A 27,715-nucleotide genomic window follows, 5' to 3' on the forward strand; every position below is an offset into this window, starting at 1 on the left:
GAACACTTGCCTAGGTGCATTTTAAGAACATACACCAAAAAGCTTATAACTTAATTAGCCGATAGGCTACTTATCTGAAGATCCTTTGTCGGGAAGTGTCCTGTTCAGCCGCGCAAATGGTTCGCTCAAATAAAGATTTAGGCCGTAAAAATAAAAGGAGAGTGAGAGGGACTTACCTTCTTGATATCATCATGGACGATAGAGAGGCATCCAAGAAGAGGTAAATGGGGACACCGAATAGTTTTCGTGGCTGAGTGTTGTGGCTCGGGTAAATGGATAGTCACCAAGAAATTTCCACCACCGGTTGTATCAGAGGAGTGGGTTGTTGAAATGTATATTCAGTGTTTGCAAGCTCTCTCAAGATTAAAATCCTCTAGTGTGAAATCTTCCAACTTTTACTGTACTCACTATTACTACTCCATTTCTTATTCTCTGTTACTACTCCATTTCTCCGGTTTTTAAGATCTGGCCTAAATTTCTTTGCTTTGTAGATTTTGTTCTTGAAATTGATCTTTGTTTCCTACTCACAATTCTGGGATACTTGGCACTAGGAATTATTGCCTCTTGATTAGGGTTTGAGATTTAGCTTATCAGTGAAGAAAAGCAATGGATTCTAGACAGTAGTTTTATTGGAGGCCGATGAAGTTGAATACTTTGTGTTAACTGGTTCTTTCTTGAATTTGGGCATAGTGCCACTATTCACAATTATTGAAGATCCTAAGGGAATGATTCTAATTTCGGTGGCCAAATTTAAAGTTTTTAAGATTCTAGTTGCTAAGTATGATTTGTCGTCACTTTCAGCCGCATATGTGATGCAGGGGCATCACAATATTCTAGACATTTCACAGATTACAGATAATACATGCATGATAAATGTTTATTTATAAATGTTTTTACAAGATGGATGTAATCGGTCATGTTGAGTTGGTTAAAGTAAGGGAAGTTAGAAATAAGTTATGAGAGTTAGTTGTTGGGTAGTTTTGAGGAACTCTGCAATGTAATGGAGAATGGGGAGGAGAGTAGAATAGCGTAGAAGAAGAGTGGAGAATTGGTAGAGGAAGAAACAATGTGATGGAAGCAAATAATAAAAGAGCAATTGAATTTTCCATTCCATATACTTGGTTCTTCACTTTCCATTCTTAAATTCATGATTTATTATGTGAATGCAAATTGGTTGTTGGTGAGTTGGGTTAGTAATTTGACATTGTTGATATTCTCATCATTGAGATATCAAAAGACTATGAATTTCTGTTATACAATGAATTATGTTTGATTTCTTGAAGAAGATATTTGACTTTGATATTAGATTGGACTCATCCACCCTTCTGCTGTGCGCTCCGCATCAATATGACTGGTTCACTTTGTACATGCTAGTTGTTTCGGTGATCATTTAGGCAGAAAATTGCATAGTAATATTGAACAAGTGGTACAAGTTGAATTGCCTTGCTACCAGTATTATTTAGGCGCATATCTCTATTAAAACATCTATTTTGTTTATCTTTGTACTTCTTATGCTCGTTACATTGAATGATGCACAAGTATATTTGAACAAAATAAGAAATTAAATTTGATAGATACAATCCAAACATTTTTGAGAATTCATTGGAATGCTCGATTCCTAGGTTCGCGGCGGTCTGGAGAACGCTTTGTAGAAAATAATAATTGCGCAAAAGATATAGAAGAATGGCATTCAATCTTGGAGTTGTTAGCATTTCAGTGCTACAATAGGAGTCGTTATGCAATCAGCCAGGCTAAAATTTGCTGTGGAATTAGTCTTTTGTGGTGGATTCGGGCGGCTGTATTTCTCTGGCATGGCAGGATCGTCTGCTTGTTATAGTCTCCGATTGGATTTGCTAAAAAAATTCCCTCAAAATGTATATATGTATCATTAAAAATCTGTATTGTGTTGTTCTTCGGACTGGGCCACACCAATCCCAATTCACTGTTAACAGCGATCTGGCGTGAATTTCTTTCTTTGATGCCTGACATTTTTCTAAGCTTTTTCTGATTTTCATCCTTCAAGGAAATGGAAATTATGACGTGTTAAAGTTTCTCGGCAATGGGATTCAACTTCGAAGTTCAGACCAGTCTTGCCATTGTCTATTTTACATCTTTACCTACACTATTTATTCATATACATCCATCTATTTTGTCAAAGACATCCTTATTTAGTGATACAATTTTTGAAAGCATCAAGTGGTTATTTACAATTTTCAGTTTTAACTTTACATGGCAATCAATTATTTGATCTATGTCTCGCTTTAGCCAACTAAAAAATAAAAAATAAAAAAATAATTATATATATAGAACAAAAGATGCTAGCTTTGTTATTAGATACAAAACATGTTAGTTTTATTATTATTTAATTAGAGCACTCTTCACAACCTATGTTAATCTATGTTTGAGTTGCTAATAACATATGTTATAGTTAAGGTGTACTAGTCATAGATTAACATAAGTGATCATTTGATCAATATGCTAGTCAAATTTTCCAATACTCTCATCATCACGAAAGTAGTCAAATTGTTAAGATGAAAGTAGCAAAATTATTAGAATGTTAATACAATCTTACCACTAAATGGAGATGGTATTTGTCAAAGGAGTTATAGTGATCATTTTGCAAATTCTAATTATAGAAGATTGACTCTCAACTTGTGATGGTAGAGTCAAGGTTAAGGTTAGAGTTAAGGTTACGATTTGAGTCAAGGTTAAGGTTAGAGTTAGGGTTACGATTTGAGTCAGCATTAAAATTAAGGTTAGGGTTAGGGTTAGAGTTAAGGTTTGAGTCAAGGTTAAGGTTAGGGTTAGGGTTAGGGTTAAGGTTAAGGTTTGAGTCAAGGTTAAGGTTAGGGTTAGGGTTAGGGTTAGGGTTAAGGTTAAGGTTTGAGTCAAGGTTAAGGTTAGGGTTAGGGTTAGGGTTAAGGTTAAGGTTAAGGTTAAGGTTAGGGTTAAGGTTAAGGTTAAGGTTAGGGTTAAGGTTAGGGTTAGGATTAGGGTTAGGGTTAAGGTTTGAGTCAAGGTTAAGGTTAGAGTTAGGGTTACGATTTGAGTCAGCATTAAAATTAAGGTTAGGGTTAGGGTTAGAGTCTGATTATGGTAGAGTCAGATCTAGGGTTAGAGTTATGCTCATGGTTAAGGTTAGGGTTAGAGTTATGCTTATAGTTAGGGTTAGGGTTAGAGTCCAATCATGGTAGAGTTAGAATTAGGGTTAGAGTTAGGGGTAGAGTTATATTTATGGTTAAGATTAGGGTTAGAGTAATGCTCATGGTTAAGGTTAGGGTTAGAGTTATCATTATGGTTATGGTTAGGGTTATAGTGGGGATAGGGTTTGTAGTGCCTGCCCCTAGTTTGCATTTCTGTTATCATTGTCAAATTCCTTAGGCTGATTTTATGCATTGATTAGTTTTAGAGATACTGGATTTACAATATTATGATATTATTTCATGTCTTGAATTACAAATATATCGGTTATAATTGTTGCTTAGTTGATTTCATTCATGTGTTGTTAATGATATTTTGATGATCCTAGTTAGTAAATGTGGTTTCTTTTATAAAAATGTTAACATGATGTCTTTAATGATGATTATGTTGTATTGATAGAGATGCATTATTATAGGTACGCATTTGATGATACTTACCCCATACTTGCATGTGTATGGTGCGCATGTTTATTTTATCTTTCTGTCTGACGTGTTTGATGTGGTTAAGGGAGGGAGTCGTAGTCACCTGCTAGTCGGGATCTACACGATGAACCACTCCCCGCCATTGTTTGTTTAGTTTAGATATATTATATACATGTACATGCTCGTCTTTTATGCAGGATGTAGGTACCGGGCATCGACTTCCCTGAATTGCCAGGATGAGCGTGCCCTATTACAAATACTCAAATGGTGAGAATGAGAAGATAATGATCAGGTCCAATCCTAGCCGTAAGCCTATAATACTTGTCTTGCAAGGAGGACTCGTAACAGATTGTCTACCCTTTTTAAACCCGTGTGTATTTTGTGCGTATGTTATTTTGTGAGTCTTTGACGAATTTCTATTAATTAAGTCTAATTAATAGATTAAATTAATAATTTAATTTAATGAAGAATTATTATGATATTATGATTATTTAATTATATTTAATTAATTGAGAAATTAATTAAATATAAAGAATTAAATTGAAGATAAAAGTTTTAAGAGTAAATTTAGAACATGATAATATTTATTTAATTTAATAATAATATATTTAGAGTTCATTTTTAAATAAATGCTAAATATTATTGTTATTTAAGTTAATAAATATTTATCAAGTTAAACGTTCAAAAATATATTAAAAAGGAAAAAGATATTAATTTATGGAAAAGATTTAAGTTCGCATGAATGAGTTTTAAATATAAGAGATTAATTTAAAAGATAAAATATGTGAACTTGATTAAGATATTTTATTAAGTGCGCATGAGATTAAAGTTATAAATTTATTAAAGTAAAGTGGCTAGTTAAATAAAGTAATTTAACAGTTCACTTAAAGTGCATGAAGGAAAAATAAAATAATATTTTAATTAAAAGCGAATTAATTGTGCATGAAGAATTAATTAAATAAAATTATTATTATTTTAGAGTTGTGGAGACAGAAACCCTAAAGGTAATTAAATTCTATATTAGAGGGTTTTGGGGTCATTATTAGGGGAGACAAGTTTGAGAACACGCACAGGTTTTGGAGAGCAATTCAAAGGGTTTGGAGAAGAAGGAATTTTTCATAGCTTAAAGGATATTGCTTGCAGTAGAAATTTTCATCCAGCTGTTAGAGTTTTAGCATCAGTACGAGGTAGGGTTTTGAAATCCTGTGAATGCAATTTTAATTGGAAATATCTGTCTGCTTCGTGATTGTTGGGTGATTGAAATTATGTTTATCATCTCGATTGTTTCAAGATCTGATTGGTTAAAATTAGTTTCTCATTGTTTATACAGAAGAATCATAGAGGAAATTAATTAAATCACGTAAGGTTTGAAGGAAAAGAAAGATTTAAATTAGAAATTTGAATGGTCAAACTTAGTTTTCCTATCAGATTAATAATGTAAACGTTATTATATATATATATATATATATATATATATATATATTTTAAATTTTTTTCTTTTAAATAATGTTATTGTAAAGTTTGTTTGAAATGGATATCATAAATTTTAATGAAATAGGAAATTATCAAATTATAAAAATAGTTGTTAAATTTTTCAAATATAATAATTTGAAAGGATTTATCGATGTAAGTTGGCGATTTAATTATTATAAAAAAAATTTGGGGAGGGGCGGGTTTTACCCACCCCGTACCCCCGTGTCCTCCGTATGCGGCAGTCTGTTGTTGTCGCAATAGTGACTGCTGCAACAGCAGCAGTACTATGTACTGCTGCTGCTGCAGCAGCCTGCTACGGCAGAGCTGCCGCCGGCTCAGCAAAGGCTGCGGCCAAAAGCCGGTGGGCTTTAAACGTCCTTTTTTAATTTATGCATTTTTTTAAAATTGTAATTTAATTATAATTTAATAAATTTAAATTGTGTTAAATTTACTTTTAAGTTATTAAATTTAAATTATATAAAACTTTAATTATTAAATTTTAAAATTATATTATCATTAATTTTTTTTATTAATAACTAAAAGATGTTTTATAAAAAAATAAAAATAAAAAAATTAATAATTGACGTAATTAAATTGGATCTAATTAAGGATTATTAATGAGTCAGATATAGTAAGTGATTATTAATTAAGCTAATTAAATTTTGATTTAATTAGGAATGATTAATACGAAAATTATATAACAATGTATAATTTTATTAAATGTGTAAATTTAATAAGATTGTAATGATTTTATTAAATTTAGCAATTGTTATTTTTTATAACTTAAATAAATAATCGATTATCTTCAGATAATGCTTTTGGGAAAATGACTTATTATGAAGGTAATTTTACATATTTAAGTCAAATAAATAAATGGGGGTAATTTTATAGAGTTGACTTGAGGAATAAACTGAGAATTCATTCACTTGAAACATACATTGAACACAAAACTGAAACTTTACTTTTAACCCTATTGTGTCTTTTCAAATCAAACCCAAACTATGAAATTATACTGTTTGCTTGTACTATCTATGCTTTTGAATTTTGGGGTTGTTTAGATCTTGACCAGTCTAGGATGTACACCAGAGGCTTTGTTGGATTTCTTTGATACTATTTATGTGGCTAGTTGTTATGATGAGTTTTGTGATTCAAATTGAGATTATATTTATGAGGTTTATCTTGTGGAGCTTTTATTTGTTCTTGGATGAGAGAACCATCTTATTATCAGGTTGCCTGTTAAAGAACTGAGTTTGATCATTATGAGTGTTGTGGTATGGGACACAACTATGTTTTTATGTGCTAAGGAGAGGTTGTCTAGGGACATGACTTGGGAGTGGCTTGCATAGGGGTCCGGGACCCAAAGTGGTCAGTACCAGGGTAACCTAATGCAAGTTATGTAATAAGTGATAATCTAGTAAGTAAAATTTATGGGGGGAAACACACTAAAAAGATAAGTTAGAGATTTTTGATTTACCCATGCCTTGAGTGCTTGTACAGACTAAGGATGGGAATGAGATGAGTGCCTCGTCTTCTTGAGAGGGCTTTCTAGTTTCCATATGTGTGATGTTGAGGGTCCGGGGTTCATAGTAACCAGTCCAGGGTAACTCAACGCTTGAGGGTCCGGGGTCTCTTAAGAGATCAGTCCAGGGTAACTTAAGCAGCCATGTGACGACACTCCCTAGTATGTAGCCTGAGTCTCCTCTGTAGATCTTTGTAGATTTTGTGTGTACCTCTGGTGGTGTACTTATTGTTGGTGGTGTATCCATTGTCGGATGTGTTATTATAGTTACTTACTTTCATTGAGGATGATTGGTGATTCATGGATGTTGTACTTTTGACATGTGGCTTTTGACTTGAGATGATTATCTTTCGTTGACTTTATCTTATGATCTTGGTATTTGGTTTATACTCGATTTGTGTATGATGTTTGGTTATGTGGTGTCGGTATTGGATTGAGTGTTCTTACTTTTGGATTATTTTATCTTCTTGAGTAGCATGTGTTACCTTTGAGGTAGTTTTGGCTATTAGGGGTACCTTGCCTAGGAATGTTTTATGTTTGATAGCCGTTTGTGGATCATTCATTATCTTCCCTGCACGGTGGGAGTGGAAGCCTGACTAGGTAACCACGCGGTCAAGAGGTAGTGCCTTCTTACCATTTGGGTCCCCCTTTACTTTGCTAGCTGTTGGATGTTCGTTGCAGAAGATGTACCTCTATCATTCTTATTTCTTATCTCAGAGACTTCTTTTCCGATGATGTATATATGTTATCATATATCCTAGTGTATTGTATCTATTTTCACATACCCTGCGACATGTGCACTGGATGTTATTTAGTGGATGTGCTTTCATTGTATGGTTTATACTTATGCATTTGCTTATGCGATTTATGTATCTGTTATTTCTTTATGATCTTGAGACATTGTACTTGGAACTTAAACTAATTAATTTAAAATTATTAAATGTGACTCAACGTAAAGGAATCCTTGAGGAATTGAAACTGTATATATACTTGCATATGTGTATTTGATGTGTATGTTCATATTACTTCCGCATTAATGTTATCTTGATGTTGTTTAAACTTTTAAAAAAAAAAATAGTTCAGTAAACATTGTAACATGTTAGGTTTATTTCTCTTGGGTTCCCGAGCGGGGCGTTACAGGGTTAGGGTTAGGGTTTGAGTCATATTTTTAAAAATTTAATATAAAGAGTTTAATTTAGATTTTTTTTTAAAAAAATTTGGGATATTGTAATGTAAAATGTTAGTCATACGTAGATATATGGTTAGGAACAAAGTTACCACTACAGTTAATGTTAACCTTAGGGATAGAATTAGGGTTAGGGTTAGCATTAGGGTTAGGGTTGGAGTTAGGGTTAGGGTTTGAGCTATGGTTAAGGTCAAGGATAGAGTTATGTTAATGGCTATTGTTAGAGTTATGGTTAAGGTTCCGATTAGAGTTATGTTTATGGTTAAGGTTAGGGTTAGAGTTATGGTCATGGTTAAGGTTAGGGTTAGAGTTATGGTTATGGTTATGATTAGGGTTAGGGCTATAGTAATGCTAGGGTTAGGGTTAGGGTTATGGTTTGAATCAAGGTTAAGGTTAGAGTTAGGGTTAGGTTTTGAGTTAGGATCAAAATTAAGGTTAGGGTTAGGGTTAGAGTCCAATTATGGTAGAGTCAAATCTAGAGTTAGAGTTATGCTCATGGTTAAGGCTAGGGTTAGAGTTATGCTTATAGTTAGGGTTAGGGATATGCTTAGAGTCCAATTATGGTAGAGTTAGAATTAGGGTTAGAGTTAGGGATAGAGTTATGTTTATGGTTAAGGTTAGGGTTAGAGTAATGCTCATGGTTAAGGTTAGGGTTAGAGTTATCTTTATGGTTATGGTTAGGGTTATAGTGGGGATAGGGTTAGGGTTTGAGTCAAACTTTTTTTTAATTTAATATAAGGAGTTTAATTTAGATTTTTAAAAAAATTTGTTTTGGGATATTGTAATGTAAAATGTTATAGTCATAGGTAGATATATGGTTAGGGACAAAGTTACCATTACATTTAATGTTAACCTTAGGTATAGAATTAGGGTTAGAATTAGCATTAGGGTTAGGGTTGAAGTTAGGGTTAGGGTTTGAGCTATGGTTAAGGTTAGGGATAGAGTTATGGTTATGGTTATTGTTAGAGTTATTTAGAGTTATGTTTATGGTTAAGGTTAGGGTTAGAGTTATGGTTATGGTTATGATTAGGGTTAGGGTTATAGTAAGGCTATGGTTAGGGTTAGGGTTAGGGTTTGAATCAAGGTTAAGGTCAAAATTAGGGTTAGGGCTTGAGTCAGGATTAAAATTAAGGTTATGGTTAGGGTTAGAGTCCAATTATGGTAGAGTCAGATTTAGAGTTAGAGTTATGCTAATGGTTAAGGTTAGGGTTAGAGTCCAATTATGGTAGAGTTAGAATTAGGGTTAGAGTTAGGAGTAGAGTTATGTTTATGGTCAAGGTTAGGGTTAGAGTAATGCTCATGGTTAAGGTTGGGGTTAGAGTTATCGTTATGGTTATGGGTAGGGTTATAGTGGGGATAGGGTTAGGGTTAAGGTTAGGGTTAGGGTTTGAGTCAAGGTTAAGGTTAGAGTTATGGTTAGGGTTAAGGTTTGACATAGCATTAAAGTTAGAGTTAGGGTTATGGTAGAGTTAGATTTAGGGGTAGAGTTATGTTTATGGTTAAGGTTAGTGTTAGTGTTAGGGTTAGGGTTAGAGTTATAGTTAAGGTCAAGGTTAAGGTTAGAATTAGGGTTAGGGATAGTGTAAAGGTTAGGGTTAGGGTTAGGGTTAGGGTTAGAGTTAGAGTTAGGATTAAAATTAGGGTGAGGGATAGGGTTTGAATTAGAGTTAGGATTAGATTTAGGGTTATTGTTAGGGTTAAGGTTACAATTAGAGCTATTGTTAGGGTGAGGGCTAGACTTAGGGTTAGGCTTAGATTTAGGGTTAGGTTTAGAATTAGAGTTAGAATTAGGATTAGGGTTAGGGTTAGAATTAGGGTTACAGATATAGTTAGGATTAGAGTTAGAGTTAGGGTTAGGATAAGGGTAAGAATTAGGGCGAGGATTAGAATTAGGGTTACAAATACAGTTAGGGTTAGGGTTATATTTAGGATTAGAAATAATGTTAGGGTTAGAATTAGGGTTAGAGTTAGAGTTAGGGTTAGTGTTAGGGTTATGGTTAGCATTAGGGTTAGGGTTACAATTAAAGTTAGAGTTAAAATTAGAGGTAGTGATAGTGTTAGTGTTAGTATAAGAGTTAGAGTTAGAGTTAGATCTAGGGTTAGAATTGGGGACAAGATTAGGGTTAGGGTTAGAATTAGAGTTAGAGTCCCAGTTCAAGTTAGAGTTAAAGTTAGAGATAGAGTTGGAGTTAGGGTTAGGGTTAGAGTTACCTAGTTAGATTTAGGGTTAGGGTTATAGTTAGGGTTGGGATTAGGATTTAATTAGGGTTAGGGTTGGAGTTAGAGTTATATATATTGTTAAGGTTAGGATTAGGGGTAGGTTTAGAGTTAGAGTCAGGGTTAGGGTTAATATTAGGGTTAGGGATACAATTAGAGTTAGAGTCCGGGTTAGGGTTAATATTAGGGTTAGGGATACAATTAGAGTTAGAGTTAGAGGTATAGTTAGGGTTAGAATTGGGGATAGGGTTAGAATTAGAGATAAAGTTAGAGTTAGAGTTAGAGTTAGGGTAACAGATAGAGATAGATTTAGGGTTAGAATTAGGGTTAGGATTAGAATGAGCATTAGAGTTAGAGTTAGGGTTAGGGTGAGAATTAGAGTTATTGTTAGAGTTAGAGTTAGGATTAGAGTTATAGTTAGGGTTAAAATTAGGTTAGGGTTAGGGCTAGAATTGGGATTAGGGTTAGAATTAGGATTAGAGTTAGGGATATATAGGTTAGGGTTAGGGGTAGAATTAGAGCTACAGTTAGAGTTAGAGTTAGGATTAGGGTTAGGGTTAGAATTAGGGTTACAAATATAATTAGGGTTAGAGATTGAGTTAGATTTAGGGTTAGGGTAAGGTTAAGAATTAGTGTTAGGGCTAGAATTAAAGTTATAAATAAAGCTAGGGTTAGAATTAGGGTTAGGGTTAGGGTTAGATTTAGAGTCAGGATTTCAGCTAGAGTTAGAGTTAGAATTAGAGTTAGAAGAAGGGTTAGAGATAGAGTTAGGGTCAGAATTAGGGATAGGGTTAGCACAAGGGTTACAGTTAGAGTTAGGGTTGGCATTAGGGTTAGGGTTATAATTAATGTTAGTGTTAGCATTAGTGTTAGTGTTAGAATTAGGGCTAGAATTGAGGCTAGGGTTAGGGTTAGGGTTAGGGTTAGAATTAGAGTTAGAGTTAGGGATCAAGTTAGAGTTATAATTAAAATTGGAGATAGAGTTGGAGTTAGGGTTAGATTTAGGGTTAGAGTTAGGGTTAGATTTAGGGTTAGAATTACAGTTGGGGTTAGGATTAGAATTGGTGTTAGGGTTAGAGTTAAATATAGTGTTAGGGTTAGGATTAGTATTATATATAGTGTTATGGTTAGGATGAGTGGTAGGGTTAGGGTTGGGGTTAGGGTCAGTGTTAGGGTTAGGGTTAAAATTAGAGTTAGAGCTATAATTATAGTTAGGGTTAGAGTTAGAGTTAGTGTTAGGGTTAGAATTAGGGGTAGGGTTAGGGTTAGAGATAGAGTTGGAGTTAGAGTTAGGGTTAGAGTTTGAAGATGGGTTAAAATTAAGGTTAGGTTTAGGGTTAGAATTAGCATTAGAGTTAGAATAATAGTTAGGATTAGGGTTATAGTAAGGCTTAGGGTTAGGGTTAGAATTAGGTATAGAGTTAGGGTTATAAAAAGTTAAGGTTAGGGTCAAGGGTAGAATTAGAGTTAGAGTTAGGGTTAGGATTAGGGTTAAGGTTAAGGTTAGGGTTAGGGTTAGATTTAGACTCAGAGTTAGAGTTAGAGTTAGGATTTGTGTTATTATTGCGGTTAAGGTTATTTCTAGGTTATTAATCATATTATAGTTGATGTTAGTGCTATTATTATAGTTTATCTTAGTGTTAGGGTAATTGTCAGGTTAAATTTTTATGTGGGTTAGTTCTATTATAGTGCCCATGATTAGTGCTATTGTGATACAAGTTATTAATCTTTTTAATAATGTAATCCCTTCCTCTCCCATCCTCTCTCTCTCTCTATATCTCTCTCTCCCTCCCTCCCTCTCTCTCTCCCTACTCTCTAACTACACCTAGTAATATCTTCCCTTGTCTAAATACACCCTCTAATCTCTCTTTGTCTCTAGTCTCTAGATACACCCCCTAATCCCTCTTTGTAATCTCTAGATACACCCCCTTATCTCTCTCATCTTGCTCTCTAGATATACCTCCTAATCTCTCCCTCCCTCTATGCTCTCTAGATACACCTCCTAATCTCTCTCTCTCACTCTCTCTCTCTCCCTGCTCTCTAGATACACCTCCTAATCTCTCTCCCCCCTCTATGCTCTCCAGATACACTTCCTAATCTCTCTCTCTCACTCTCTCTCTCCCTGCTCTCTAGATACACCTCCTAATCTCTCTCCCCCCTCTCTCTCCCTGCTCTCTAGATACACCTCCTAATCTCTCTCTCTCTCTCTCTCTCTCTCTCTCTCTCTCTCTCTCTCTCTCTCTCGATACTTCCCCTAATCTATCTCTCTCTATCTCTCTAGATACACCCCCTAATCTCTCTCTCTCTCTCTCTCTCTCTCTCTCTCTCTCTCTCTCTCTCTCTCTCTCTCTCTATCTATCTATCTATCTATATTTATTTATTTATTTATTTATATATATTTCCACTTATAAAAAATATAATATTATTTCTAGTTTCTAGTACATATAGGGTTAGGTTAAGGTATATAATTTACTAAATGCTTAGTATAGTCATATATAGAGTAAGAGTTAGAGTTAGGATCCAAGGTTTACAGTTTCATTTATATGACACTCAATGTTATGGTTAAGGTTAGTAAGTGCTTAAATGTTACACTAAAATAAGGGACATGGTTAAGGGAAGTATGAGATTTAGGTGTAGTGTTGGAGTATTTGGAGTACAACTATGGTCAAATTTGGGATATATGTTATACAAATGACTCAAATATTGCAAACCTTTAAATTCATAAAAGGGAAATTACAAGTCCCAACACAACTATTTAGATGATGTAAGAAGTGTGAAATAATATATAAGAATCAATTTTATGGAAATTATTTATGCATGATAATGTGAGAACATTATATATTGTTGAATTTTTAATAATGTTAATGCATTTTTTATTGCAATGATCAAGAATAGTAATCAATAAATATACTTATCATTAAGGACATCTATTTAGACTTATGATTTTCTTTCTTAATTAACATATTTAGTAGCCACATCCATTAAAGAAATATTTTGTACAATAATAAATTTATTTTTTCTTGTTCTCTTCTTCGTAAAAGTTACATAGAACAATGCGAAAACAAAACTGCCAATACAACTAATTCGAAGTAAAATTCTAAAATTGGAGACAAGAATGAACCATATACAAAAAATAAAAATCTTTGTAATGGCGTAAATACATGTCACATTCTTCAATGATTAGGATTCTTTTGTTTGAACAATGATCATGAAAGACTTCTTTCATCATTGAGGGAAACCCATCCACTTTTGTAGATGTGTCACATATGAATTTTTATGCATCTTTCATATGCATTACTTCTATTTCCCCAACATAGTCAATTGGAAATATTGCATTGTCCATAACTTTAATTATAGTTGTGCACATTTCTTTAATTATTTGTAGGCATTTGTCAAACTCGGTCCCAAAGAAATCATTTGAGTTTATTGAAGTAGTCAGGCTAGTATCAAATAATGTTTGATTCTTTGTTCGAGGCATCCATAACTCAAATAGTAACCTGCAAACTTATAAACAAACACCAACATATAGAAATTATCAGAATAAAAAAGTATTCATAATTAACACAAATTCTTTCAAATGAATAATTTTTAAAATAACATAAATAAAAAACAAAACTATTTCAAATGAAATAGTTTGATTGTAATGCTTGAAATATGGTGGCATTGTCTTCCACTTTTCAAACATTACAAACATAAATATTAATAAAAAATTATATATACTGTGAAAAATATTTAAATAAAACACATAATTAATCTAATTAAATAATGATAAAATATAAACTAAGTATATGATTTGTTTATTTTAAATTAATCATTCAATTTAATAAAATACAAATTTTATTGATAAGGTGACCTTGCCATCCACATTAATGATAAAATTTAATTATGAAACATGAAAAACATAAATATTTTGAAACATGCAAATATAAAACTATTATGAAACATACAAATCTAAAACATAAAAACCAAAACCATTTTGAAATATAAAAATCTAAAACTAATATGAAACATGCAATTATTATTCTAAATTGAAACATGCACTTTAAAAATGTGCAAATGAAATGTATTATCAAATATCTAAATCAAGTAGATTTTGATTCAATTTGAATTCTAAATCTAAATCAACCATGCAAGGCTAAACTATAACTAATTTTGAAATTAAATCTACATTTAAATCTAAATACATAACTAAATCTAAATCTAAAAGCAAAACTAAATTAAAAATAGAAATCTCACATGCAAAAAATTACTCCAAAACTTTAATCTACTCCTCTTCAAAAACTCTAATCCACTCCAATAATCTCCACCTCTTCCTCCCTATAAAAACACAAAATGAAAATGAAATGTGGAGCATTTGTTTTATAACCCATGAGAGTCTCCTCATATCCCCCAATAGATGTCTTTTGACATTCTACAAATTTGTTTCAAATTCCCCCACTCCCCACGAAAAATAAGCATGAATGTGCATGCAAAAATAAATTTATATTTAAAAATTTAATGAAATTATTTCAGTCCTATTTTTTTGGCCTTATTTTTTCGAGTCCTATTTTTGGCCCCTTTTGTTAGGCCCTATTATCTTAGCATCCATTTGGCTTCATATGATTTTGGCCAACTATTATTTGGAGAATTTTTCTATATTTTACAATCTAATAATGATAAAATATATACTAAATATATGATTCATGTACTTTAAATAAATCATTAACTTTAATAAAATATAAATTGTATTGATATGGTGACATTGTCATCAACATAAATGATAAAATTATACTTTGAAACATGAAAATATAAATACTTTGAAACATGCAAATGTAAAACTATTATGAAACATTCAAATCTAAAACATGCAAATTAAAACTATTTTGAAATATGTAAATCTGAAACTAATATGAAACATGCAAATCTAAAACTAATTTGAAACATGCACTTTTAAAATATGCAAATGAAAAGTATTATAAAATATATAACTCAAAAGATTTTGAATGCAAATCTAAATCTAAATCAAACATGCAAGATTAAACTATTAAATGTAAGCGTAAACAATTTTGAATATAATTCTAGAAATCTAAATGGACCTAATTGAAATTGAAATCTAAATCAAAGTAGAATATTATAACTAATTTTGAATCTGAATCTATGTCTACATCTAAATCTAAATAGAAAATAGAAATCTCATTAGCAAAAATATTACTCCAAAACTTCAATCTATTCCTGTTCAAAAACTCCAATCTAATCCTCCAATAATCTTCACCTCTTCCTTCCTGCAAAAACATAAAATGAAAATGAAATGAGGAGCCTTTTTTTTATAGCTTGTGAGAGACTCCTCATCTCCCCCAACAAACATCTCTTCACATTCCACGAATTTATTTCAAATTCCCCCACTCCGCACAAAAAAAAAGCATGAATCTACATGCAATATTATATTTAACAAAAAAAAAATCATATTGAAATTGGTTTGCCCCTATTTTTTCGGGTCCTACTTTTTCGGGCCCTATTTTTTCGGGCCTATTATTTCGGCTTCCATTTGGCATCTTATTATTTCGGCCAACTATTATTTTAGGTGTATTTTTTATTTTATGATTTAATAATTTAATATTTAATTTAGAAGTTTGTAACTCCTGCCTTTTCTTTTTTATTGACAAGGAATCTTGGCATATTCCTGTGCTAGGCATTTGTGCTGCCATTGTATAGAATGCCTCTCGATGTAATTAAGTTTGACTTTTCATTAAGTGTTACAAATACAAAAATTAAAAAAGCAATAGTATTGAATCGGATTTGGTTCAATACGTTATTTCAAATTGCAAATGATAAACTTGATGCAAATATGATAGCAATGTACATGAGATTCAACACTTAAGGTATGTCAAAAACATTAGGGTGGAACCATTTGCACAGGCTGTTGGACAGTCACACCAGCAAGATATGAAGCGGAAGTTGTGGCATTCTATTGAGTCACATATATTTGCATCTGATATGTGCAAGTGACAGAGTTAGAGCCCATAGGTATAAGATCAAATCAAAAATTAATAAATAGTATTGAATGGTATTACAGATGCAATATAATACTGTAAAAGACATTTCAACATGGGAATGAGTTGTACCTGTCTTTAGTTATATGTCCAAAATGGTAACAAACTGCCAACTGAAATATACAGAGACTATGTATCCATGAACATTTACACAAATGTAAAAACTAATCTAAGATGCTGCAATCCCTGCTATTAAATCCCATTCATTTTTCACAGGTCAGTATTCCTTAAATTTGAACATGTATAGTAAAATGACATCAAATTGGAAGTTTTAGTTTATATGTGCAATTCAATGATGCTAAGTCAATCAGAAAATAAACATCTCACAGAATTTATATGCCATATCTACTTAGCTGCCAAATTGTTATTATTTATGCCAAATAAGCCAGTCTAAAAGGATGCATGGCAAGTGTTTAACAAAATGTCTAAGTTGTACACAACTTCATGCATTTCAACAATATAGATATATGTGAATTATAGGTCCTTTGATTTAGTGCTTCATCTCAACAAAAATTCTACAAATATGTTCAAACAAAACAAAATTGATGGCATCTCAAAAGTGGTAGATTATTTTGTATTATAATTACATGTCATTATTCCATGACATATACTTCCACCTGGAAGTTTCCCTAAGTCTCCAAATGGAACTATGGACGATAGAGAATGATACACAATGAGATAATTGATCTAGATTTTGCATCTAATTAGTCCATATTGTTTACTGTAGTAGCATCATATTGCTCTGCACAAACCTACAAAATTTCCTGATAGGAGAAAAATGTAAGCGAATACACTATTTGATATACTCGTCTCTTGAAATACCCTAATATGAATATTTTGTCATAATCTAATGTTGCAAATGAGATTATCATGTGCAGGAAGGCATGTAAAAGCATTGATGTAAGAAGTTGGATAGTCTTCACTAGAATGCCTAAGAAATTGATCCTACAGAAACTTCATATACACATTGCAAATCAACTATATTTAAAATTGGGGTACTTTCATCCATTGCCACTCAACTCTATCCCAAAATGAAAATGGATGAAACACTAAAATTTTAGGAATCTCTCATATGGCGGTAAATCTCCAAATATATATATATATATATTCTTAAGCTATTACAAGGAATATTCATTGAAGAACAAAGTCAGATAATCCAATATCCACCCTGACCTCATACCCGTGGCCTCCATTCATCTGCAAATCGAGTGTCTATGGTGACACCCATGGCCCCTCCATCCCTCTTAGAAGCAGTTGTCTATCAACTCAATTGCAAGCAGGATTCTAGCATGGACATCTCGACAGTGGGAGAAAATGTCCAAACGTTCAACACCCGTAATAGGCAACTCCATTTGAAACAGCCCCATGTCGAGCCCCTGCCTTTCGAAATCTCAAGTTGAAACATTTTTTGGGCCGAATAGGACACTTTCCGACAAAGGAACCCCAAATAAGTGCAATATAAATATAGCATTAAAAAATAAAATTTAATGAGTCAAATATAACTTGGTTTTGTGACAATGTTATGCCATAAATCCTGTTATGTATGGCTCCAATATGCTTCTCACAAATGTTATGTCTCACAAAATTTTGCCAGTATTACACATGGAAGTACGACTTAAACATATGCAAATGACATGGTTGTGTTATGTACATAAATGGTGTGTCATGTTACATTTTGTCTAACAAAATTACTATTTTTGGTATTGTACCAGTTGGGCTTATTTGCATTCAATAGCATTCAATTGTGTTGCTTATAACAATATCTAGTATGTCCAATATATGACATTATTTATCATAGGTACAATATTTTAAAAAAAACATTGAGACACTTTTAGAGAAGGGCATGTTATTGACTTTGTTTATAGAGACATGATTTGTAGTCGAGCTTCCTCATTGTTGCGTAGGATTGTGTATGGATGGTTATGCATTTTCCCAAGCCTCTCAAAGGTGAATGTTGGCTAAAGATGAAGGCCATTTAAGCTTTTTGATTTGGAGCTTATGTTGCCTCTCTTTGCTATAAATTGTACCTCTTAAAGTTCAATGTAATCATAACCCATGCCTCAACTAGCCAGAATTCCATCTCTCTAGTTGAACTCTATTGTGTAAATTTTAGATGGTTATTTTTGGATTTATATTTGCAGTTGATCTGTGTGATAATAGATAATAACTCTTGATGTATTTCTTGTTAGAGAAAGACTCATCAGTGTCAAGTTTGGAACTGGAAATGTTTATATTCAAGAACCTTACTGGATATGTTTATATTCAATAACCTTGCTAGAACAATAATTGTTGGTGGTAATTTTTGTATATCAACATAGGATTAGATGGCCATCTGATGTTACTAAACATCTACATTTTTAAAGACATGGTGTTGAGTTATTACTTCTTAACCCATATCCTTTTTCCAGTAGGACATTATCTGGTCCTTAAATGGAGTGTTATTTGTAGATTGGCTTAAGTAGGTAACCCTTTACTTTATCTATAACCAGTAGCTGCACAATTTATTCTTAATTAATTATTGGACATTACATACACATATGTACTTGTACATGATTAAAATTACCTCTTAGAGCTTTCATGAAATCAGAATCGTATTGATCTATTGCTTCTTAAAATTCATCAGTTTGGGTAGGTTTATCATTGTAGCAGATATACCCAACTCTTTAGCAACTTATGTTGCATTGATTTGTAATGCAAGGCTCCTGGTGTAGAGGCCTTGATTAACCACTTCCTATTCAGTATCCAAGAAAACTCAATTCATGTTAGGCACTATGTAAATAAGAACAGAGTACCAATAAATAAATATTAGTGTGCATGAATTAATAATGTAGGCCAGTGAATCTTAGATAGAAAAAGAGCATATTGGCATTGAAATGAGATTTCAACATGTACAAACTTGTGTACGTAAGAGAAAAAAAGATTAGAAACTAGACTGGAACATTTTCGATGTAATCATAATAATATAGGAGAGTCATTCAATAAAACTTTTCATCGGGTTGATTTCTAATTTTTAAGTTGATTTCTAATTTGACGGTAACAGAGAAGTTATTACTTTCCATGGATGATTACTGCATGCATGACCATAGCAGACAATGCTGCAAAGGCTATGCAATGAGAAAAGGAAAAAAATGTACTCAAATTTAACTGGCCATTTATCTCATAGGCATGTAGCCACTCAGACTACTAAGAATATATAGTCTCTATTCATGACTTTCCATGGATGATTACTGCATGCATGACCATAGTAGACAATGATGCAAAGGCTGTGTAATGAGAAAAGAAAAAAAATGTACTCAAATTTAACTAACCATTTATCTCATAGGCATGTAGCCACTCAATCTGCTGAGAATAAATAGTCTCTAGTCAAAATCAATTTCTTTAAAAAAATACAAAATTTATGTCAGAATAATAATTAAAATTTTTGAAAGCTACATTAAAGCAAATTTTCAAGCTTTCCTAGAATTTGAAGAACACATTATGCTGGGAAGATTAGTCCAAACTTGGCCCAATGGATAGTTTCTTTAGCATATTATAAAGAAATAGAGATTCCTACATTACTCTCTTCACTCCATTGGTCAACAATATCTTTCAAATATTTATATTGCTGCGAATTTTGAAAGCAGAGTAAATGTTGTAAAAACTACTTTGATAGAGAATCTTCAGTCTTAAATTTTAGAAGCAGAATTTGTAACTATCGCTTTTGCTAACCTCAAATTTCCAAGCTGAAAGTAGGATGTGAGTACTCCCCTGAGCTCTAATATGCATTTTAGGTAACACATTAGCATGCTTGACATACATTAGAATGATTATTTTCATTTTACAATCGTACATACCTCATAACTACTCCTCTATTTAGGGTATTCCCAAGTTAAAGATCAATGCAATGGTTTTGCAAGAGTTGTGATAATTTACAACACATGGATTCCTTTCTAAAAAAAGGAACAATCAAGCTTATTCATAGTGGAGAGCCATCGATAAACCAAAACGTAAAAATAGTTGCAATCTTTGACCTTAGATTTGGGCAAGAAGAAATTAAGCAATACAGGATAGACATATCAGATGGGGAGTACAAAATTAACACTTCGTTGCTTACGAAATACAACCACCATGTAGCAAAACATGAACTATGTATTGAGACAATACTACAACTAAATAAGTACAGTAGCCCAACAATAACTAAATCAAGGTGAGTGCAACTAAACCTTACTATTATGCACTTATTATGCTCATTGTGCGCTAGAATGTTAAATTTGAAAGGTACCTAACCCATGATATATTTCATGTATAGGTGGGTGGTAATAGGAAGCATGCAAATCATTGAAACAAATCATGAACTTATTGGCGTTGCCAGGCCCATAACAAAAGTAATACAAGGCCAAGTAGAGCCTGCGATATGTACTGATAGTGCCTCATATGTGACCTCAACAAAGTGCCATAAAGTACATTTTGGTATACAAAGCCCACCAAAGTCGACCCAAAGGCCAACCATTCCTACTGCTATCAAAGACCTAAATCCAAACCAGACGAGATGGGCTATAACATCTTGTGTTACAAATGAAGGTGATAAGAGGGAATATAAGAATCATAGAGGTGTTGGACGAGTATTCAGCTTTGATATCATAGACAGTGAAGGATCTAAAATATGTGTGACTCGTTTCAATGAAGCTACTAATGTGCATTTCCCACATATACAAAAAGGTGCAATGTACGCAATTTCTGGTGGAGATGTGAAGCCAACAAATAAGATGTATAATAAGTTGAATAGTGGAGTGGAAATCATATTGTCAACAGAATCCACAATTTCTACACTCGAAGATGACCCTGCCATCCCAATACATCAATTCCATTTTACGTCGACCATCGACATTACAAATATGAGTGATAACACAACTGTTGACATCATTGGAGTTGTCACGTTCGTAGGGCCATCATTGACCCTACAAAGAAGAGATCACACAGAGGTGCCACATCGTACCATACAACTACTAGATACATCTAGCACCAATATAAATGTCACTCTATGGGGGCTACTAGCAAGGAAAGAGGGTAATCAAGTATATCAGTAGTATGAACAACATCAAGAAATTGTGATTGCAGTAAAGAATGGCCACATCAATCACTATAATGGAAAGGTTGTTACAACATCCATTGCTACTACGTTAGCGGTAGACCCAAACATTGAAGAGGCCCAAGAAATCCAAGATTGGTATAGTAGAATTGGAGGGAGCTTACAAATAAATACAACTGGAACAACTACTCTGAGGGGATCTATAGCAAGGATAACAATTTTGGATATCCGTGAAAAAATAGAGTGCATGACTAAACCCCTACACTGCATCGTGAAGGCCACTCTCACAACTATAAAAGAAGATGACCTTTACTATCTAGCTTGCCCTTGCAAACTTGGAGAACGTCAATGTAATAAAAAACTCACTAAGGAAATAGATGAAAAGTGGACATGTACAAAGTGTAATGTAAGTCATTCTGAGTATGATTATAGGTATCTTCTGCAAATGAAGATCAAGGATTACACAGATATAATAAGGGTCATTGCATTTGATGATGTTGCTACTCAACTACTTGATGTTACTACTAAAAACCTATATTTGATTGATTCTTCAGGAGAAGATGACAATTATGCTCGTCGAGTCATAAGAGATCCTATAAACAAAGATTACCTGTTTAGCATAATTTGTAAGAAATAGACATATAACAAGACAGGCCGACTTAAGGCAACTATTGAGCAGATTAAACTTGTAGATTTTGTGGCTGAGAGTAACAACCTTTTGAAACAAATCAGCAACCTAAGTACTAATAACCATATGCAAGGATGAGTTGTTTCTTACTGCATGTCACTTATATATCCATAGTTGTACAATGATTGTACATAAATTGTTCAATGCTCTATTTCACCAATTGTATAGTATCCAAGCATCTGTTATTCCATGCTCTATATCCATTGTTGTACATTGGCATTTGTATAATTGTATAGAAAAATTGAGACTCGTTAGCACTTCTCTTTTCACTATAAACTCCATCAAACATAATATATAGACAAGATATGTGAATACCATGTTTTGTTCATTTTGTGTGAACTCTCTTATGCATTGCTATGTATTATCAGATCAATTATAGCAGTAGTATTATGGAAAGGACAAAACATTTTATACATTTTGGTCATGTTAACTTAATAATCCATTTATTACAGCATTAGTTTCATTGGACTTTTACTCTACAATTGTATATTACTATATTAACCCCTACAGTTAATTAAATTTCTATGTTATTATAATGTCTTACTAAATATGGTTTTTAAACAAAGCACGTCCTTTTATTTTCCTTCTTTCAAACAAGGCATAGTCAAATACAACATTTCTTATAGAGTGCTTGCTATGATCTCATGTCTCGTCCATAAACAATAAGTGAATGTTTGGTTGTAAATTTCAATAAATCAGTAACGTAATATCTATAAGTGGATGTTTGGTTGTGAACTTCAATAAATCGGTAGTGTAATATTGCTTATCTATTTTTCATAAAGAATTAAATCTATGCCACAAATTTTATAACTACGGAGTTCTATTTCATGTATTAGATTAATTAAGCAGTTTGACATTGATTTTGAACATATAATCTATACTCCTTGAGAATTGATGTATATAACTACCTTATGAAATAAGGATGGTTATGCATGTCCATTATTTATCATCTTGATTACAATAGAAAATACTGCTAAATGCAAATGATGCAACATATCCACAATATCAAAAAAAACAAAATGTGTAATCTGTTCCCTAGATATGTTGCACCACAGAACAATTGTAATAGAGGACTTCATCCAATCCATGGATCTCTACAGTATTTGTAAGAAAGCAAGAAACACATCCATAATTGTGCAACAAATGTTGGCAAAAATGCGCTTGATTACGTATCAACCACCATCACAATGCAATTTGAATCATATGTTTATAGACCCAAGTATTTCAGAAATGATCACTTGTTGTGTCTGTAATCCAATGGATATAGAACACGTTCTAGGTGAAATATGGTTCCAATCGGCATTCATAGCAACTGAACTAGAGTGTGCTTCTTTATTGGCTGGAACTAGGGAAATATGGATAGAAAAAATGTTGAGAAGGCCGCAAATCAATACTCTAATTTCAAGCACTATGCACTACCATGGTCAAATATTCAAACTATAATTCATATCTCTCTCAAACATGATATGGAATTGACAGGTAATACAAAGGTGGGGACCACAGGGAGTCTATTTAAGTCTACCGATCGAAGAAAGGATTAGAATAATTTCCACGGAGAAAATACCCACATGGATGCAAACAAATTGTGTCTTTTCTCCAAAGGTGCATCCTACTATGAATAACTGGGGGCTGCAATGTCATATATTTGAGCATCTTTATTGGTTTGATGTGTTGTACCCAATGGCTAAAGAATTTATATAGTCCCAAGTTGAGCATAGTGCAAGTTATCCCAATGTTAACTTGCAAATGAATCAACTCAACAGCCCCTAAAGGAAATTATCTTATGTGAGTCAATTGTTGTTGTATGTTCAGTTTGTCTTGTACATAAATTAGCTTTACAATATATTGTCTTCAAGAAAAACATATTCATGTAATTATTACACTACTTTATCATAAGATGATCATGTAATTACACCATTACTCTATTGAAATTTCAGCATGTTATTACACTTTGTTATTATAAAAATATATCCAATTCTTTATATTTGGAATCATAGATTGTACCTCAATCAACAATTATGTTGGAAAACTTTGTTTATTTCTTTCAGGATTACATAATCAATACCACTGTCTGCTAGAATTTGAGGTTGTCATCTGTGCATTAATGTTAATACACTATTACATCACGTGGTTTTCCCAGGAAATAACACACAAATTTGTTGTAATCATTTTGATCTCTTAGGATTGCACATGTTTTAAAATGTAAATTTGTCATTCCTGGACAAATCTCAATTCGTTGTTACATTTCCATGTATTTACCATAGAAAATAATAGACAGTAATGTTGTAATCATTTTGATCTCTTAGGCATTAGATGTTCTTTTAAAGAATCATGAAGTTAGATTTATTGTACTGTATTTTCATAGGAAATAACACAATTTCGTTACAATGATTTTGATATCTGAGGCATTCCACATGTTTTAAAATCTGAATCTTTCATTTCTGCATTAATCTCAATATGCTATTACATTTTCATGTGCTTTTCATAGAAGATAGTGCACACTAATGTTATAGTCATTCTAAGTGCTTAGGCATTACACGTGCTTTTTAATAATCCTAAGACTGGATTTGTTGTATAGTAGAATAAATGGACATATCAAACAATGAAAAGAAGCCATGAATTCAAAAAATTCAACCTACAATAGAAGAGCGATGAAGGAAAGATCATGAATATTATGTTGTTCATAAAGACAACACACTAACTCGTAGATGTGCACACCGCATGGAATGAGGAAGTTCACAACAAACTGTTGATGGCAATAACAACCGAATGATTATCCCACCATCCTCCACTGATCCAAATACTACATTAGAGATATCGTTGAGTTACAAAAATAAACAAAGACCTCAGATTGAACCCACAATAGAAGAAGCAAAGAAGAAAGATCGAGAGTATTATGTTCTCCATTAAAATGATCTATTGGCCCATAGATTTACAAATAAAAGAGATCATATTCAATACCACTCCTTGGATATTCAAACACAATGAATAAAAGAAAGTAGAAAGAAATGATGCTACCATGCATGCCACAGGGAATTTGACAATGTAGAACAGGTTAATGAAAACATTACCAACTAGACACCTCTATCACCAATCCTTGTTCAACCATGTACTACTTCAAAGATGCCAGCAAGTTGCCAACGTGCATGTAGCAACCATGACAATAGTACAACTGCAACATGGAGATTCAGACAGAGAATAGACGAACTACATGTTCTACGAAGATGCATACTTTGTAATGAAATCTGCCCAGGCATGGCCCTGCAAGCATCTGCATCGCAACCTACATGCAAAAGATGTTCTAGAGAGAGCAGACTACAACGTTTCTCTATGTTGAACAACATAGACCCAGGAGAGCAACCAAATGTTTTGAAGAGATTAACACAAATAGAAGAAATGTTGATTGCTAGGGTCAATCCAATTATATAGGTGATACAAGTGTATGGTGGACAGTACAAGTACCGTGGACACACCATCAGCTTCAAACAATACATCAAGAGTATTATGACGGTCCTTCCCCATCAAATTGTCGAATTAGACTTACTCATTGTACGAAAAAAATACAACCAAACAGAATGTTACGATTGCTATGTGAGTAGAAGCCATGTGAGGGATGCCTTACTATATAAAATGAAATACGATCCATACTATGCTGATGTAAGTATAAATGAAGCAATTTTACTCGCCCTACCAGAACAGAGCAAAGATCTGTCAACCATGTTAACCACCATTGAAACTGTAGATGACAGCAAAGTTCTGGAAAACGAGCTGGATATATATGAAGACCAAGACAAGGATAGTAGGGTTCACACATCATCATTCATTACTAAAATGCCAAATGCATAGTTTGAGCTTGATATAATGTCACACATTGGAGCTTGATGACCTCACAGATTCTACGATCAGTTCGCCTGAAATAGAATCCTCCCCAATAAATGAGTACAATACTGAAGGTCTACTTGATATGGCATTTCCTACACTCTTCCCAACTAGAGCCGCACAACACATGTAGCCACGACTAAAGCGGGTAGAACTCCATGAGTATGTATCACACTTAATTCACTTCCACAACCAAAGATTTGGAAGACATCCACGTTTTAGATACTTCATCCACAATCTCATGTTACGCCACTGCACACAAGGCATTGCAACTATATTCATGAAGAAAAATGTGGAAGAGAATATACCTACGAGTATCAAAACACTTCGAGCACATCTACAAAATGTACCAAATACACAACTTGCAGATGAGCTTATGAACTTTGGGTCCTCAATCCAAGTAACTAGACCATACTGGAATAAGCAGTGCTCAGAACTAAAGACCCTCATTCATCAACTAGGTCCACTTCCACTATTCTTCACACTAAGTGCAACAGATGCAAAACAGCCAGATCTCCAACAACTCTTCATTGGTGAGACCTCACCAAGAACCTTATCAAACAAGGAGCGTCTAGAAAATGTTGTAAACAACCCACACATTACGTCACTCTACTTACACAAACGTTTCGAGATCTTTCGAGAAGAGGTTCTTCTAAAGCTAATAGGTGTAAAGTATTATTGGTATAGAATAGAATGGCAGAGTAGAGGTATTGGACACATAGATGGATTCATTTGGCTCCCTAATGCACCAAATGTTGATAAACTTAACTGGAATGATCACTCGCAAGTTGACAAAGCACAAGCATTCTTTAGGTATGGGCAGATCCTTTAGAATAGTAAGGCCTACTATTCTATGGCGCCCTACTATTCTATTGGCATAACTAATTATTCCAGCCCTAGGCCTTGTAGGTTCAATTGTGTGTTCGGCCGTGGATTTATTCTATATCATCAAACTGATACGAGGTACTGCAATGATCAACAAGTAGGTGAAAGTACTGACCCACACGGTGACAGACCTTAGATCCACCTCCACAATCAAGCGAGAGCCCTTCCACACGGGACTCCCGGATCACACTATGGCTGACTTTCATCTTTGTTCGACCGGTCAATCTCACAGTCAGTTAGGCTTATACCATTATGTTCACGAGCTGACTGATGTTAGCTTGAGCATACCTTCGCACACCTTCGTTACTCTTTAGGAGGCATCCACCCCAGATAAACTACCCATCTTGTAGTGTCCCAGAAGCCCACCCTTGAACTATAGTGTCATGTCGTGCCGAAGCCCATAAAATAGTAAGCCAGAAGCATCAACGCCTGTTGTTTCTTCTATAGTCTATGGTGAAGATCCTTCACCCAGAAGTGTCCTGTTCAGCTTGGCAAATAGTTCACTCAAATAAAGATTTAGGCCAGCAAAATAAAAGGAGAGTGAGAGGGACTCACCTTCTTGCTATGAATCGTGGACGATAGAGAGGCAGCCAAGAATAGGTAAATGGGGACACCGAGTAGTTTTCGTGGCTGAGTGTTGTGGCTCGGGTAAATGGATAGTCACCAAGAAATTTCCACTACCGGTTGTATCAGAGGAGTGGGTTGTTGAAATGTATATTTAGTGTTTGCAAGCTCTCTCAAGATTAAAATCCTCTAGTGTGAAATCTTCCAACTTTTACTGTACTCACTGTTACTACTTCATTTCTTATTCTCTGTTACTAGTTGATTTCTCCAGTTTTTAAGATCTGGCCTAAATTTCTTTGCTTTGTAGATTTTGTTCTTGAAATTGATCTTTGTTTCCTGCTCACAATTATGGGATACTTGGCACTAGGAATTATTGCCTCTTGATTAGGGTTTGAGATTTAGCTTATCAGTGAAGAAAAACAATGGATTTTAGACAGTAGTTTTATTGGAGGCCGATGAAGTCGAATACTTTGTGTTAACTGGTTCTTTCTTGAATTTGGGCATAGTGCCACTATTCAGTCATTGAAGATCTTGAGGGAATGATTCTTATTTCGGTGGCCAAATTTAAAGTTTTTAAGATTCTG

General features: G+C 33.5%; 1 protein-coding gene across 1 annotated transcript; it reads left to right on the plus strand.

Moving 5' to 3' along the window:
- The first annotated feature begins 5,329 nt into the window (after positions 1–5,329).
- LOC149539176 (replication protein A 70 kDa DNA-binding subunit C-like) lies at positions 5,330–21,752 on the plus strand. The gene is made up of 3 exons (XM_089802524.1): positions 5,330–5,457; positions 20,336–21,018; positions 21,145–21,752. The coding sequence occupies exons 1-3, from the start codon at positions 5,330–5,332 to the stop codon at positions 21,750–21,752; spliced, it is 1,419 nt and encodes a 472-aa protein (XP_089658650.1).
- Positions 21,753–27,715: the final 5,963 nt, after the last annotated feature.

This window comes from Cupressus sempervirens, chromosome 9 (assembly GCF_028749045.1).
Source record: "Cupressus sempervirens isolate cs-2001-9-10 chromosome 9, ASM2874904v1, whole genome shotgun sequence".
Lineage (NCBI taxonomy): Eukaryota > Viridiplantae > Streptophyta > Pinopsida > Cupressales > Cupressaceae > Cupressus > Cupressus sempervirens.